This window comes from Rhinoderma darwinii, chromosome 7 (genome assembly GCF_050947455.1).
Source record: "Rhinoderma darwinii isolate aRhiDar2 chromosome 7, aRhiDar2.hap1, whole genome shotgun sequence".
Taxonomy (NCBI): Eukaryota; Metazoa; Chordata; class Amphibia; order Anura; family Rhinodermatidae; genus Rhinoderma; species Rhinoderma darwinii.
This window is the reverse complement of record NC_134693.1, coordinates 78,985,467-79,002,167: the sequence shown is the minus strand read 5'-3', so window position 1 is coordinate 79,002,167 and position 16,701 is coordinate 78,985,467. Positions and strand designations below refer to the sequence as shown.

Here is a 16,701-nt window from a genome sequence, read left to right as displayed (position 1 = left end):
CTTAATGGGGAGAGAGGAATAAGATACCTCTGCAGTGGCTCATCTCCCTCAAGAAAAAACGAGACGGGACACGTTGAAATTCAGCAATCCGAAACCTTTTTATCCCACAAAATGTCAACCGAACATTGAACACACATTACGTTAAGTCAGTCCTGCCTAAATCGGCGGGTCAGGCCAACACTCATTTAAGGTTTATTGCCACCTTTAGCATAATTGCCTATCAGTGTTGACCTTGACTCTAGCGAACCTGGCAACATAACTGCTGAGAATAAGAAATACCATGAGGCATTAAAGCAGGACTACAGTGCACTGCTAGGTCACAACCAAATAGCATCCTACCTGCCAGATGTCCATCTGCTTTGGTAATAAAAGTACGTAATGTTGCCATATGATATATAAGAAAACTCAGTTATTTTCCTTAATGTCTAGAATTGGACTTACCACTGACGAGAGACTCCTCTGGATAAATAAACTGTGCAGGACGGATGAAATGGTGTTTCTTCAGCAAACTTATTGGTTTAAACCCAATCAACACAAGGCTAGGATCATCAAACCTCTTCAGCTGTTCAGTCTCTTCCTTCTCCAGCACAATCTGGCGGTTACCATAAGTCTGACCAAAGAGAGAATAATGAGTGCACCGAATGTCTAAACTAATGCTGGCATCAGATACATAGATTGGCCCCCAATGCAAGAAATGTCCTAATATCTTCTTCTAATCATCATTAGACATACAAAGCTTTTTTTTTTATTTAATCATTTATCTAATTGTAGCAACAGATAAGAAAGATGGAATTGTATTCACAGAGATGAAATTTGTTATTATATCAGGTGTACACCACCACAGAGATCAATTTAAATATAAGGGGAAAGGGAATGGTAGATAGGGAATAGCGGTGTAATAAAAAAACATAACCTTTATCGTATACACTTAAAATATATGCATCTACATGCTTGTATTTCTTATTTATTTTATACTTTTTGTATTGTTAAAAATGAATAAAGATAGTAGGTGTAACGTCCGCGGTCGCAGACTCCTATCATCCTGCAGACTTCTCCCCCCCCCCCTGAGATGCCAGCACATGCGGCCGTCCTGCCTTGCAGTGACCACTAAGGTGCGTGCTCGAGCTCATTCCCGGCTTTAATGGGCCAGAGCACACACATGCTTTAGATTGACTGATTGCTCCCATGAACACCGTGGACTGCAAGAAAGGCCTTGCCCCTTCCTTCATTGCCTGAACTTTGTTGTGTTACCCGTATTAGTCTTTGGTCCCTTAGTGTTTTCCAGTTGCAAGTATTCCTGTTACCTGTATCCCGTGCTACCTTGTTCCTGCGCCGTAGAGCGTTGGAGTCGTGTTGTGTCGTATACTACACCTGCTGTATTTCACCACGCTTAGTGTCTGCCTGCTGCTATGGTCCCATCCGAGCCTGCCATCGTTAGTCTATATTGCCACAGGTACCCTTATTCAAACTATTGACATTTGTCGTATGTATAAGTCATGGAAAGCTACTGCATCCAGTATTTTGCCGTATCCATAAGACAAATAGTGGACACCGGCTCAGAAGAGAAGTCTGTGCCACCCCCCCTTGGGTGTCAGCTACATGTTACAGCTGATACCCTGGGATAATGGTGGGGAACGATGCGTGCTCTGATCTCCGCCATTAACCCCCTTAAATGCAGCGGTCAAAAGCAATCGTTGCATTTAAGGTGTTTGCAGCTCATAGGCATACCAGCAATGCCGGTGGCTGGAAAGGCAACTGGAGGCCTAACACTGGCCTCCCGGTATGCTTAGTTTTGAAGACTTTCAGGCCCCGACCGGAGACGGGGCCAAAAAGGCTTCCATAGTCGCCGGCAGGAGCTGAGCCGGCATCATCAGCGGTCGATGTCAGCTGTATGTTATGGCCTCCTGCTCTGCCATTACGGAAGCCGATTGGCCCCGCCCAGAGGCAAAGCCTAATCGGCTTGCTGTCAGTGAATGACTGACAAATCTAATAAATTGTACTACATAGGTAGTGCAATGTATTAGAAAGAGAGTCTGACAGTTGGACCTTCAAGTAACCTAGTGGGACGAAAGAAAAGTGTGAAAAATAAAGTGAATTTTTTTTTTTTTATAAAAATTTCAAGTAATAAAACACAATCACACTTTTCTCTTATCAAGTCCTTTATTATTGAAAATAAATAAATAAACCATACATATTTGGAATCGCCGCGTCCGTAACGGCCTGAACTATAAAAATATTATGTTATTTATTCCACGCGGTGAACGTAAAAAAAAAACCTGTAAAAAAAAAACAATGGCAGAATTTAGTTTTTTTTGGTCACGTTGCCCTACAAAAAATTGAATAAAAAGCAATCAAAAAGTCACATGCATCCGAAAATAGTATCTATAAAAACTATAGCTCGTTTCTCAAAAAAACAAACCCTCATATAGCTCAGTCGATTAAAAATTAAAAAAGTTATGGTTCTTACAACATAACGACAGAAAAAATACATTCCTTTTGCAAAAGTATATATTTTTATTGTGCAAAAAGTTGTAAAACATAAAAAAGTGCTATAAACTTGGTATTGCTGGAATCGTACTGACCTGCAGAATAACGTTAACATGTAATTTATAAGGGAAAATAGAGAAGGGGAGGAAACCTCCAGCTCACTGGTTCTGCATCTCAGGTTGTGCACCTCGCTCGGATCCCCGCGACGGCCCGCGGTAAGAATTGCAGGAAAAGAGAAACATTATTTTTCTGTAAGTACTCTTCTTTTTCTTTTTGCATTAACAACTGTTCGCTGGTTTTTTGTAACTGGGATAATGGATAGCAAGATTGGAGGTTTTCTTCAGTGCACAGTTTGCCATATGCATGCACGACTGGAGCCGGAGTTCCTGGGTGAATACCTCTGTGGCAGATGTAAGCATGTTGGTCACCTGGAAGCTCGTATTAGAGATCTGGAGGAGCAAAATGCAACCCTGAGGGCGATAGACAATCTTGAGCGAAGCATGCTGCTCACGGAGAATGCAGTTAGTGGGTTAGAACTGGAGGGTGAAGACATGGGTGAGCAGGATCAGGTAAGTAGCTGGGTTAATGTAGTTAGGGGCAGTAGAAAGGGGTCAAAGAAAAGGAAGGACAATCCGGTTTCTGACATTCCAACCAAAATTGCCAAGTTGGGTGATGATGCGAGGGTGTCAGTCTCAGAAATGGCAGCCCTAGTGGATACTGATCTCCCTAACAGCCGGGAGAACAGCCCAGCTAGTAGTCGGCGGGATGGTAATGCAGGTAAGCTAAGACAATTGATAGTCGTAGGGGATTCTATAATCAGGAAGACGGATAGAATAATTTGTCGCCAAGACCACCTCAACCGAATGGTTTGCTGTCTCCCTGGTGCCAGGGTTCGGCATGTGGTGGAACGGGTGGACAAATTGCTGGGAGGGGCTGGTGATGATCCAGCTGTCGTGGTCCATGTCGGTACCAACGACAGAATAAATGGTAGGTGGAGGAGCCTTAAGAATAATTTTAAAGAACTAGGCTACAAGCTGAAGGGAAGGACCTCCAAAGTAGTATTCTCAGAAATACTGCCTGTGCCATGCGCATCACAGGAAAGACAGCGGGAGCTCAGGGAGTTAAATGCATTGCTGAAGTCTTGGTGTAGAGGAGAAGGATTTGGGTTCCTAGAGCACTGGGCTGACTTTTCATTGGGGTACAAACTGTATTCTGCAGATGATTTGCACCTAAATGGAAGGGGGTCCACTGTGCTGGGGGGGGGGGAGAATTCTAGCTGGGGTGGTGGAGTATTTAAACTAGTGCCGAGGAGGGAGGTCAATGTAGAAAAAAAAGGGGTAGCCAGGTTAGAGAGGGGTCAGACTATATTGGTGGGGGGAAACAGAATGTGGGGAGAGGACTAGACAACAAGATAAGGAGATCCTTTCGCTACAGAACAGCAGTATAAATAAAAATGCCCAAATAATGTCAAATCACATTTCTGATAAAAGTGAAAAACTGACAGGCAAGTTAAAGTGTATGTTCACAAATGGCAGAAGTCTAGCAAGCAAAACTGGAGGCCTTGATACTGGAAGAAAATATAGATATAGTTGGTGTTGCTGAAACATGGCTGGACTCTTCACATGACTGGGCTGTAAATCTACAGGGTTTTACACTTTTTCGGAAAGACAGGACAAATAGGAAAGGTGGTAGTGTATGTCTGTATGTGAGAAATGATATGAAGGCGAGTGTGAAAGAGACAATAGTGGGTGAATACTGTGAGGAGGTTGAAACCTTGTGGGTGGAACTAGAAAGGGAGGTAAACACTGAAAAAATTACTTTTGGTGTAATCTATAGACCCCCCAATATAACTGAGGAGATGGAAGTTCAGCTATATAAACAGATGGAGCAGGCTGCACAGGCGGGTACTGTAGTGATAATGGGAGATTTTAATTTCCAGGATATTAATTGGTGTCATGGTTCAGCTTCAACTGCAAAGGGGAGACATTTCCTCAACCTGTTGCAGGAAAATTTTATGGGCCAGTTTGTGGAAGACCCGACTAGAGGTGAAGCTCTGTTGGATCTGGTCATTTCTAATAATGCAGATCTTGTTGGGAATGTCAATGTTCGTGAAAACCTCGGTAACAGTGATCATAATATAGTTACATTTTACCTATACTATAAAAAACAAACGCAGGCTGGGAGGGCAAAAACATTTAATTTTAAGAAAGCCAAATTCCCCAGGATGAGGGCTGCAATTCAGGATATAGACTGGGAAGAACTAATGTCAAATAATGGTACAAATGATAAATGGGAGATTTTCAAATCTACTTTGAGTTATTATAGTGCAAAATTTATTCCTATAGGTAACAAGTATAAACGACTCAAATTAAACCCCACATGGCTTACACCTTCTGTGATAGGGGCAATACATGACAAAAAAAGGGCATTTAAAAAATACAAATCTGAGGGTACATCTGCAGCCTTTGTAAAATATAAAGAGCTTAATAAAATCTGTAAAAAGGTAATAAAATTAGCAAAAATACAAAATGAAAGGCAGGTGGCCAGGGATAGTAAAACAAATCCCCAAAAAATTTTTAAGTATATAAATGCTAAAAAGCCAAGGTCTGAACATGTAGGACCCCTAGATAATGGTAATGGGGAGTTGGTCACAGGGGATCAAGAGAAGGCAGAGTTACTAAATGGGTTCTTTAGCTCTGTATATACAACTGAAGAAAGAGCAGCTGATGTAGCCGGTGCAAGTGCTGTTAATATATCAGTTGATATACTGAATTGGATGAATGTAGATATGGTCCAAGCTAAATTAAATAAAATAAATGTGCACAAGGCCCCGGGACCAGATGGGTTACACCCTAGAATTCTTAAAGAGCTTAGTTTAGTTATTTCTGTCCCCCTTTTCATAATATTCAGAGAATCTCTAGTGACTGGTATAGTGCCAAGGGACTGGCGCAGCGCAAATGTGGTGCCGATTTTCAAAAAGGGCTCTAGGTCTTCCCCGGGTAATTATAGACCAGTAAGCTTAACATCCATCGTGGGGAAAATGCTTGAGGGGCTATTGATGGACTATATACAGGATTATGTGACAAAAAATAGTATTATAAGTGACAGCCAGCACGGTTTTACTAAGGACAGAAGTTGTCAAACTAACCTAATCTGTTTTTATGAAGAGGTAAGCAGAAGCCTAGACAGAGGGGCCGCTGTGGATTTAGTGTTTTTGGACTTTGCAAAGGCATTTGACACTGTCCCCCATAGACGCCTAATGGGTAAATTAAGGACTATAGGTTTAGAAAATATAGTTTGTAATTGGATTGAGAATTGGCTCAAGGACCGTATCCAGAGAGTTGTGGTCAATGATTCCTACTCTGAATAGTCCCCGGTAATAAGTGGTGTACCCCAGGGTTCAGTGCTGGGACCACTATTATTCAACTTATTTATTAATGATATAGAGGATGGGATTAATAGCACTATTTCTATTTTTGCAGATGACACCAAGCTATGTAATATAGTTCAGTCTATGGAAGATGTTCATGAATTGCAGGCAGATTTAAACAAACTAAGTGTTTGGGCATCCACTTGGCAGATGAAGTTTAATGTAGATAAATGTAAAGTTATGCATCTGGGTACCAACAACCTGCATGCATCATATGTCCTAGGGGGAGCTTCACTGGCGGATTCACTTGTTGAGAAGGATCTGGGTGTACTTGTAAATCATAAACTCAATAACAGCATGCAGTGTCAATCAGCTGCTTCAAAGGCCAGCAGGATATTGTCGTGTATTAAAAGAGGCATGGACTCACGGGACAGGGATGTAATATTGCCACTTTACAAAGCATTAGTGAGGCCTCATCTAGAATATGCAGTTCAGTTCTGGGCTCCAGTTCATAGAAAGGATGCCCTGGAGTTGGAAAAAATACAAAGAAGAGCAACGAAGCTAATTAGGGGCATGGAGAATTTAAGTTATGAGGAAAGATTAAAAGAATTAAACCTATTTAGCCTTGAAAAAAGACGACTAAGGGGGGACATGATTAACTTATATAAATATATTAATGGCACATTCAAAAAAATATGGTGAAATCCTGTTCCTTGTAAAACCCCCTCAAAAAACAAGGGGGCACTCCCTCCGTCTGGAGAAAAAAAGGTTCAACCTGCAGAGGCGACAAGCCTTCTTTACCGTGAGAACTGTGAATCTATGGAATAGCCTACCGCAGGAGCTGGTCACAGCAGGGACAGTAGATGGCTTTAAAAAAGGGTTAGATAATTTCCTAGAACAAAAAAGTATTAACTCCTATGTGTATAAATTTTTCCTTCCCTTTTCCCGTCCCTTGGTTGAACTTGATGGACATGTGTCTTTTTTCAGCCGTACTAACTATGTAATGATCCAGCGCTGTGTAGATTTAAAAGGGATGTTCTATTCCCACTTTTATTGAAGAAAAATACTGTTTAAAATTTGAACAGAGACGCAGTCTCAAGGTTGTAAGTGATGTGGGCAAATGCCCGAGCCTACGCGTTTCGAACACGTACAGTGTTCTTATTCAAAAGAAAACATAGTGACCGTGTGTGCCCGGCTCTTATATATACACCGTTGGTAATTGGAACAAGACAAGGCGCGGACTCTTGTGATTGGAGGAAAACACAAAATTAGGAGTGACCCTCCTAATGAAGACCGTAATACAGGTATGTCAAATATGAGTATATATACACTACCGTTCAAAAGTTTGGGGTCACCCAGGCAATTTTGTGTTTTCCATGAAAACTCACACTTATATTTATCAAATGAGTTGCAAAATGACTAGAAAATATAGTCAAGACATTGACAAGGTTAGAAATAATGATTTTTATTTGAAATAATAATTTTCTCCTTCAAACTTTGCTTTCGTCAAAGAATGCTCCATTTGCAGCAATTATAGCATTGCAGACCTTTGGCATTCTAGCTGTTAATTTGCTGAGGTAAGGGGGGCGTGGCCAGCAGGCAACATGAGCGGTCGCACTGAGTGAGAGCTCCGGCCGGTAACCCGTTATACCTGTGATCCTGCCAAAATCCTGAGACCGACAGACCTCTTGACAGACTCACGAAGTGGCACTGAGTCATGGCACCGATGGGTCCCGCGAAAGGTACGTCGGCGGCTGAGAAACTGAAGGACTTTGCTCGGGACAGCTCTCAAAATGGCGCCGCAGCGTCCCAGGCACAGAGATCCCGGCTACCACGAGGCCAGAGCACTAGCACGGCGCAACATGAGGAGACGGAGCCTGCGGCGGAGATGACCCTGCAGCAGGTATATGAACAACTGCTGCAGGCCATTACTGTATCCACGACTTCGCTGACAGGGAAGATAGAGGAAGTGAGAGTTGATCTGGGACTGGTACGCCATGATATGCAGAAGCTAAGGGGGCGGGTGAAGGACAGAGAGCAAAGGATCTCTGCCATTGAAGATACTAATATACGCATTCCTGCAAGATTGTCGGCGGTGGAGGCTAAAGTGGAGATGTGGCAGCAGAAATGTGATGATCTGGAAAACTGCTCCCGCAGGAATAATGTCCGCATTATTGGCTTGCCGGAACGAGTAGAGGGAGCAACACCTGGCACCTTTATTGATGGTTCCACACTACCTTCCCTGAGGCGCAATTCTCAGCAGCATTCGCGGTGGAACGCGCACACAGAGTACCCGCATGACCACCGCAGCCAGGCATGCCACCAAGACCCTTATTAGCTAGTTTACTCAATTGGAAGGATCGGGATCAGATTCTGCAGATGGCTCGTTTACACCCCAATATCCAGTACAAGAATTCCAAAGTGATGTTGTTTCCAGATTTTTCGGCGGAGCTACAAAAAAAGCGCGCCACATTCATTGCGGTGAAGCGGAAGATGCGGGATCTGAATATATCCTATTCCATGGCTTATCCGGCTCGTTTACGCATTACTGATGGAGGAAAGGCGGTTTTCTTTGGAGACCCGAGAGAAGCGGAGGAATGGCTATCTATGCGACCAGACAACCGTCGGGATTGAAAATGGCCACATGCGACTCGTCAGGTTAGCCGAGATATCGGAGGTCCAGGTATGCAGTATGGCTTTTCTTCTTGGTGAACGGACTGGCAGATTGGTGACTGAGCCAAGACATTCTGATTTGAATTCCTGAAGCCATGAGATGGGGTGGCCGACTCATCCTCTTATCCTATGGACTGTCCGGTGTTTCTGGCTGAACGTATGAAGAGGTCTGATGTCGAATAGCGGGGGTAACTTGGGCTAATATAGTTGCTTTATTTCTGTGCAGGTTAAAAGTACCATCTTTATTGTATGCACAGATACCCCGAAACAGTCAACCATGAAATAACAGCTACATTTAAGACTTTACAGGTTGATGATAAGTTTACTCATGGAAGTTCCCACAGGGGGAAGTTGTTTTGTTGGATGAAAGTTGCAATGCTTGCTAGATGTATTCAGCAATATACGAAATATATGCTAAAGATATATAGATTTCATCATACAGAGGGGATATGGGGGGGAATCCTGGTCAAATATGTGCAGGTAGGCGTACATGGCTGATTTGAAAGTTATGTCCTGGAATATTAGAGGGATGGGCACTCCCCGTAAGAGAATAGCGGTGTTTCAACATGTGAGGGAATTTGGGCCGCATATTCTATGCCTCCAGGAGACGCATCTTGTGGCTGATACAGCACATCGTTTAAAAAAAAACATGGGTTAAATGGGCGGAGCACTCGTGGCACACGACGTATTCTCGTGGGGGTCTCTATTCTAGTTCATAGATCGGTAAGGTGGAATGCCACGCAGACGGTGCGAGACACAGATGGGAGATACGTATTTACCCATGCATATATTAATTGTGTCCCATTTGTGATAATAGGAATATATAATCCACCCCCAGCAAATTTGTCCATAATACAGTCAGCAGTTCACTTTGTTTCCAGCTACCCTGACGCTAAGGTAATATGTATGGGAGATTTTAATCTTCTGTTGAATCCGTCCCTTGATAAATTTGTACCTCGGGGTGGGGCTGGGGAATTTAACTCAACCTCCAACGCATGACGGACGAGATGGGATGGGTGGAGATGTGGAGACTGAGATATCCTCAATCTATTGAATTTTCATGTTTTACTCCTGCCAGGGTGGCACTGTCTAGAATAGACTATGTGTTCGGATCGGTTTCACTGGGACCCAGGGCGACTGAGGTTGAATATGCTCCTCCTGGTGCCTCGGATCATGCGCCATTACAGGTGACGTTTCGTTTATATGATAGACAGGCTAGCAAACTCAATTGGAGGGTTCATCCATTCTGGTTGTCTCTGATGGGGACAAACGACCGAATTCCTGATCAGTTAACCCAATTTTTTTTTAAATCCATGGCGAGGAGACCGCCGCCCTTTTGAAGCGGGACACATTTAAAGGAACAGTGTCATCACAAATTATTTTTTTATATGTTAAAGATGTTAGTGCTTTATTAAAAACGTTTATATTCATTTGTGTGTTTGTGTTTTACTTTTTCTTATTTTTACACTTTTTCTTCCCTATGGGGGCTGCCATTTTTTGTTCCATTTCTGTGTGTGTCGATTAACGACACATACAGACATGGAATACGGCAGCCACAGTCCCATAGGGACTGCGAACGGCTCCCGTCCCATTGACTGCAGTGTACGGCGTCTGTGTGGGAACTGCGCATGCGCCGCTCCCACACAGTCCTATTCGAAATTGGCGCCGTCCGGCGCCATTTTCCTGTGGACCGGAAGTCGCGGCCGGACAGTAATATTACTACTTCCGGTCGCGGCTTCCGGATTTGTGCACTTGCACCAGCGGCAGCAAACGGAGCGGACGGGCCGGAGGGAGCCGCGGCGGCAGGAGCAGGTAAGAGATTTCAATGTATGTTCGTGTTTGTGTGTGTTTACTACTGTATGTAAACCTACTACACTGTGGGTTAGCTCAAAAAATGGCGACACACAGTGTAGGAGGTTACACCGTTCAAACCCCTCGTTTATCCCGGCACTAGCCAGGATAAAGGAGGGGGGGATGCTGAGAGCTCACTAGAGCTCCATCTAGTGACCAAAAATGGGTAGTATTATAAATTAGAAATAATTTATAATATTTCCTGACTCGTGCAAAAAAAAAAAAAAAAAATGTGAACAATGTTTAATCACCCACACACTAAATGTTTAATTTTTAAAAAAAAAACATGTTTTTCTGGCAACACATTCCCTTTAAGGCATACTTGAGGGGCTGTTTGCGGTCCACTATCTCCTTTATTAAAAAAACATCCAGGGCGGAGGAAGATAGATTGGCAGGGAAATGGAAGGACAGGGAACATACATTTATAGAGGAGCCGACTGAAGATAACAGATTGCAATGGCAGCAGGCGGGCAGACTATATCAGATACATCTCAAGGAGAAGGGGGACAGGAAGTTGTTCTTTCTTAAACAAAATACCTTTGAATTAGGCAATAAGTCTGGTAGATTATTGTCACACATAGTACATTCTAATCAATCCTCTCCTGCTATTCTAGAAATTTTAGATCAAGGGCGTCAACCTATTCATGAAGCTGAGCAGATAGGGGATCGGTTCCGTAGATTCTATATGGATTTATATACATCCCAATGTGATTACTCGGAGGAGTCATTGAAGGAATATCTGGAGGGGATAACATTTCCGCAGATATCAAGGGAACATAGGGATTATTTGGATGGGGCTATCAATCTGGAAGAATTACAGACGGCTATGAAGGATCTAAATAGTGGGAAGGCGCCAGGGCCTGATGAGATCCCACTGGAAGTGTATTCCCGATATTTGGATATTATTGGTCCTGAATTGCTCCAGATGTATACGGCAGCCTTTGAAATGGGGGAATTGCCTACTTCTTTATATGAAGCTACCATTATTATTTTGCTGAAGCCGGACAAGGATCCTTTGGAGTGTGGATCTTACAGACCTATCTCCCTGCTCAATCTAGACTACAAGATATTAACAAAAATTTTAGCGAACAGACTTAACCATATTATAACCTCAATCATACATGAGGACCAATCTGGCTTTATCCCGGGGAGGTCCACGTCTGGGAATATTCGTAGGGTCCAGGCGCTTTCACAAGTAGGGAGGCAGTTGAATAGGCAATGGGCGTCGGCGTCTCTCGACGGGGCAAAGGCCATTGATTCGGTGGAATGGAGATATTTACACGCGGTTCTAACTAAATTTGGGTGCGGGCCTGAATTCTCCAAATGGATATCCATCTTATACAAACATCCTAGGGCGAATTTGTTAGTTAACGGGGTGGGAACGACTTTATTTGATTTGAGCAGGGGCACTAGGCAGGGATGTCCACTATCTCCTCTTCTCTTTGCACTAGCCATAGAGCCCTTGGCCCTTCGCATACGCCAGGACCATATATTTAGGGGAGTGAATATTGGCAATAGGGAGAGTAGGATAGGATTATATGCAGACGATATGGTTCTATATATGTCCGAGGTACACGAAACTCTACCAAGGGCTATTGACATTGTGAATTGTTTTGGTCAATATTCAGGTCTGCTGATAAATTGGGCTAAATCGGCACTGATGCCTTTGTGGGAAGTGGATTGGCCAGATATATATTATAACCTGCCGGTGGTTGAGTTTTAAATATCTAGGCATTCACATCACATCTTTTACCCAGATGATGGAAAAGTTTGGTTTAAATCGCACCCAGTTTTACAGGTATCTGCAATTAAGACATGCGCTGACCGCACAGTTCAAAATGCAATCCCCGTCTATTTCAAAATTCCCGCTGATAGGAGTGCTATAGACACAGGGACCCAAGGGTATCATCTCAGCACTATACACCCATCTTCTAAATGCAAAAATTGAGACGCAAACACTATCTGTGCAGATGGCATGGCAGGAGGTTATCCACAGTATGTCAGAGGAGGACTGGATGGAGGCTCTGGAGTCTCCTTTGCTGGTATCTCCATCTGTTAATAATAGAATGACTCAACTGTATATTTTACACCAGTGCTACCTTACACTAACTACTTTACATCGCATGGGCAGGATGCCAAATTCTGAATGCCACAGATGCCATTCCAATGGGGCTGACTTCATGCATTTCATAGGGGCGCATTTACATCAGGCTACAGTGTGGTGTCATTAGACCGATTAACTTTCATGGGTAAGCCTGCATACATACCTTCCATTTGGAGCACCTTTTGCTTCAATATTACTCCAACTGTTGGGACTCGTTCCCCTGTATACCTATTGTGTATTCTGAACTTCTCTAATCTGTTTTTCCTATGAGGCATCCTATTTAAACCTCCCTAATCTGGACATTAGGAGCACTAGTTTTATACTAACCTTCTGACTCCCTTACTTATATATATTATTCTCACTAACTTGGAGGCACTGATGCGGGTAGGATATAATATAGATACTTTGACTGCTCATTTTTGGTATACATATCTACTGACAATTTCTGTATGCACATTATCCGGTATCTTTACTGACCTCATATAGCACACACTGTTATTCCAGATCCTTTTTTAATTTTTAACTAATGTTATTATGTTTTGTATGTTTCAATAAAAATTGTTTGTAACTATTTTCAAATAATTGTGGCGTCATGGCTTCCTTTTCTCTAAGTTTTTTCATGATTTAATGAAGCTTTGCTATAACCTTAATTGGAGGTGCATTGACACTTATCAGTGGCACCTAACCTGTGACTTGACCTGTTGAGTTTATATATTTAATCATATGGGGTTGTCCCTGTGTTAGCATATTCTGGGAAGGGATATTGGAGGTATTAACCCCTTAATGACCGCCGATACGTGTTTTTACGGCAGTCATTAGTGGGCTTTATTCTAGAGCGCCGCCAAACTACGTCGCTGCTGTAGAATAAAGTAAACAGAGCAGGGAGCCGTGAAATCTCCCTGCTCTCAGCTGCCAGAGGCAGCTGAGGGCTGGGGGCGTCCCTGCTCTGCCGGGTGAGATCGATATTAGTATCGATCTCACCTTTTTAACCCTTCAGATGCGGTGCACAATAGCGAGCACCGCATCTGAATGGTTTTGGAGAGAGGGAGGGAGCTCCCTCTCATCTCACTGACACCCGGCGATAAAATCGCCGAGTGTCTATGTCTTCTATGGCAGCCGGGGGTCTAATAAAGACCCCCAGGTCTGCCTGGAGCGAATGCCTGCTATATCATGCCGCAGGCATGACCTAGCAGATGCCTGTCCGTTTTAAACGGACAGGCAGTAATACACTGCAATACAAAAGTATTGCAGTGTATTATAATAGCGATCGGAGGATAGTGAAGTCCCCTAGTGGGACTAGTAAAAAAGTAAAAAAAGTTTAATAAAGTTAATTTAAAAAAAAAGTGAAAAAAAAAAAATGAAAAACCCAGCTTTTCCCCTTACAAAATGCTTTACTATTAAAAAAAACTACAATAAAGCAAAAAAGTTACACATATTTGGTATCGCCGCGTCCGTAACGACCTCGACTATAAAGCTGTTACATTATTTAACCCGCACGGTGAACGTCGTAAAAAATAAAATAAAAAACAATGGAAAAATTGCTGTTTTCTGTTAATCCTGACTTTAAAAAAATGTGATAAAAAGTGATCAAAAAGTCGCATCTACTCTCAAATGGTACCAATAAAAACTACAAGTCGTCCCGCAAAAAACAAGACCTTATACAGCTATGCCGACGCAAAAATAAAAAAGTTACAGCTCTTTGAATGTGACAATGTAAAAATGTAAAAAATGGCTTGGACATTAGGGCCCAGAATGCAAGCAGGGGGAAGGGGTTAAATAGCATTGTTATGGTGCCCATACCCAAAACTCCGGAAGTATGTTTGTTGGGCTTGCTGCAGGAGGAAAGCTGGACATTTCATATACGGGTGTTTCTCAGAGAAACTCTATTTCTGGCTAGGAAGGCTATAGCCATGAGATGGATGGCGGATAAATCCCCCACGGTCGAGCAATGGAAATCACTAGTTAATACTGTCATAACGTTTGAGAAACTTGTATACAGAAATAGGAAATGTGAACAGAAGTTTGGGAAGATTTGGGATGGCTGGCTCGCAACATCAGATACCTTGGGAACGAGAGGGAGAATGCACTCTTTAAAGGAACAGTGTCATCACAAATATTTTATTTATATGTTAAAGATGTTAGTGCCTTAATATAAACGTTTATTTTCATTTGTGTGTTTGTGTTTTACTGTTTCTTTTTTTCACACTTTTTCTTCCCTATGGGGGCTGCCATTTTTTGTTCCATTTCTGTGTGTGTCGATTAACGACACACACAGACATGGAATACGGCAGCCACAGTCCCATAGGGACTGCGAACGGCTCCCGTCCCATTGACTGCCGTGTACGGCGTCTGTGTGGGAACTGCGCATGCGCCGCTCCCACACAGTCCTATTCGAAATTGGCGCCGTCCGGCGCCATTTTCCTGTGGACCGGAAGTCGCGGCCGGACAGTGATATTACTACTTCCGGTCGCGGCTTCCGGACAAGTGCACATGGGACAGCGGCAGCAAAGGGAGCGGACGGGCCGCGGCGGCAGGAGCAGGTAAGCGATTTCAATGTATGTTAGTGTTTGTGTGTGTTTACTACTGCATGTAAACCTACTACACTGTGAGTTACCTCAAAAAATGGCGACACACAGTGTAGCAGGTTAAACCTTTCAAACCCCTCGTTTATCCCGGCACTAGCCAGGATAAAGGAGGGGGGGATGCTGAGCGCTCACTAGAGCGATAGCTTTTAACCCAATGTTGCAATGCTGCAATTTTGGGAACTAGCTCCAAACAGCTCCATCTAGTGACCAAAAATGGGTAGTATTATAAATTTTGAAAAATTTGAAAAAATTTATAATATTTCCTGACTCGCGAAAAAAATAAAAAAAATTTGAACTATGTTTAATCACCCACACACTAAATGTTTAAATTTAAAAAAAAAAACATGTTTTTGGGGCGACACCATGCCTTTAAGTAGAATTCAGGGAGTGGAAGGGAGAGAGAAAAGAAATGACGGATGAACTGTTATATTGGGTAAATATGTTTAGACTGATCTTTACTAAATATAGGAATAACGGAATAAACTATGATTAAACTTGGATATTTTCTGAACATGTAAGGCTAGGATGTACTGAATGAAAATGTATGGAATGATATGTGTTAAAATTTCCACGTACTATTGTTTGATTTGCTGTAACATCGTATATTGTTTATTGCAAGCTTGGAGTTCAATAAAATGAGTTTTAAAAAAAATTTGCTGAGGTAATAGGGAGAAATTTCACCCCATGCTTCCAGAAGGCCCTCCCACAAGTTGGATTGGCTTGATGGGCACTTCTTGCGTACCATACGGTCAAGCTGATCCCACAACAGCTCTATGGGGTTGAGATCTGGTGACTGCACTGGCCACTCCATTACAGATAGAATACCAGCTGCCTGCTTCTTCCCTAAATAGTTCTTGCATAATTTTGAGGTGTGCTTTGGGTCATTGTCCTGTTGTAGGATGAAATTGGCTCCAATCAAGCGCTGTCCACAGGGTATGGCATGGCATTGCAAAATGGAGTGATAGCCTTCCTTATTCAAAATCCCTTTTACCTTGTACAAATCTCCCACTTTACCAGCACCAAAGCAACCCCAGACCATCACATTACCTCCACCATGCTTGACAGATGGCGTCAGGCACTCTTCCAGCATCTTTTCAGTTGTTCTGCGTCTCACAAATGTTCTTCTGTGTGATCCAAACACCTCAAACTTCGATTCGTCTGTCCATAACACTTTTTTTCAATCTTCCTCTGTCCAATGTGTGTGTGCTTTTGCCCATATTAATCTTTTCCTTTTATTAGCCAGTCTCAGATATGGCTTTTTCTTTGCCACTCTGCCCTGAAGGCCAGCATCCCGGAGTCGCCTCTTCACTGTAGACGTTGACACTGGCGTTTTGCGGGTACTATTTAATGAAGCTGCCAGTTGAGGACCTGTGAGGCGTATATTTCTCAAACTAGAGACTCTAATGTACTTGTCTTGTTGCTCAGTTGTGCAGCGGGGCCTCCCACTTCTCTTTCTACTCTGTTTAGAGCCTGTGTGTGCTGTCCTCTGAAGGGAGTAATACACACCGTTGTAGGAAATCTTCAGTTTCTTGGCAATTTCTCGCATGGAATAGCCTTCATTTCTAAGAACAAGAATAGACTGTCGAGTTTCACATGAAAGCTCTCTTTTTCTAGCCATTTTGAGTTTAAAT

The 16,701-nt window shown here is 42.9% G+C and overlaps 1 protein-coding gene across 3 annotated transcripts in view; it reads right to left on the bottom strand.

Moving 5' to 3' along the window:
* Positions 1-16,701, bottom strand: part of XRCC6 (X-ray repair cross complementing 6) — a 228,146-nt gene that overhangs the window by 100,236 nt on the left and 111,209 nt on the right. For all 3 annotated transcript variants that reach the window (XM_075833597.1, XM_075833595.1, XM_075833596.1), the window contains one exon: positions 442-610. In XM_075833597.1, the coding sequence (XP_075689712.1) occupies positions 442-610 (169 nt within the window). The remainder of the gene's footprint in view (positions 1-441; positions 611-16,701) is intronic.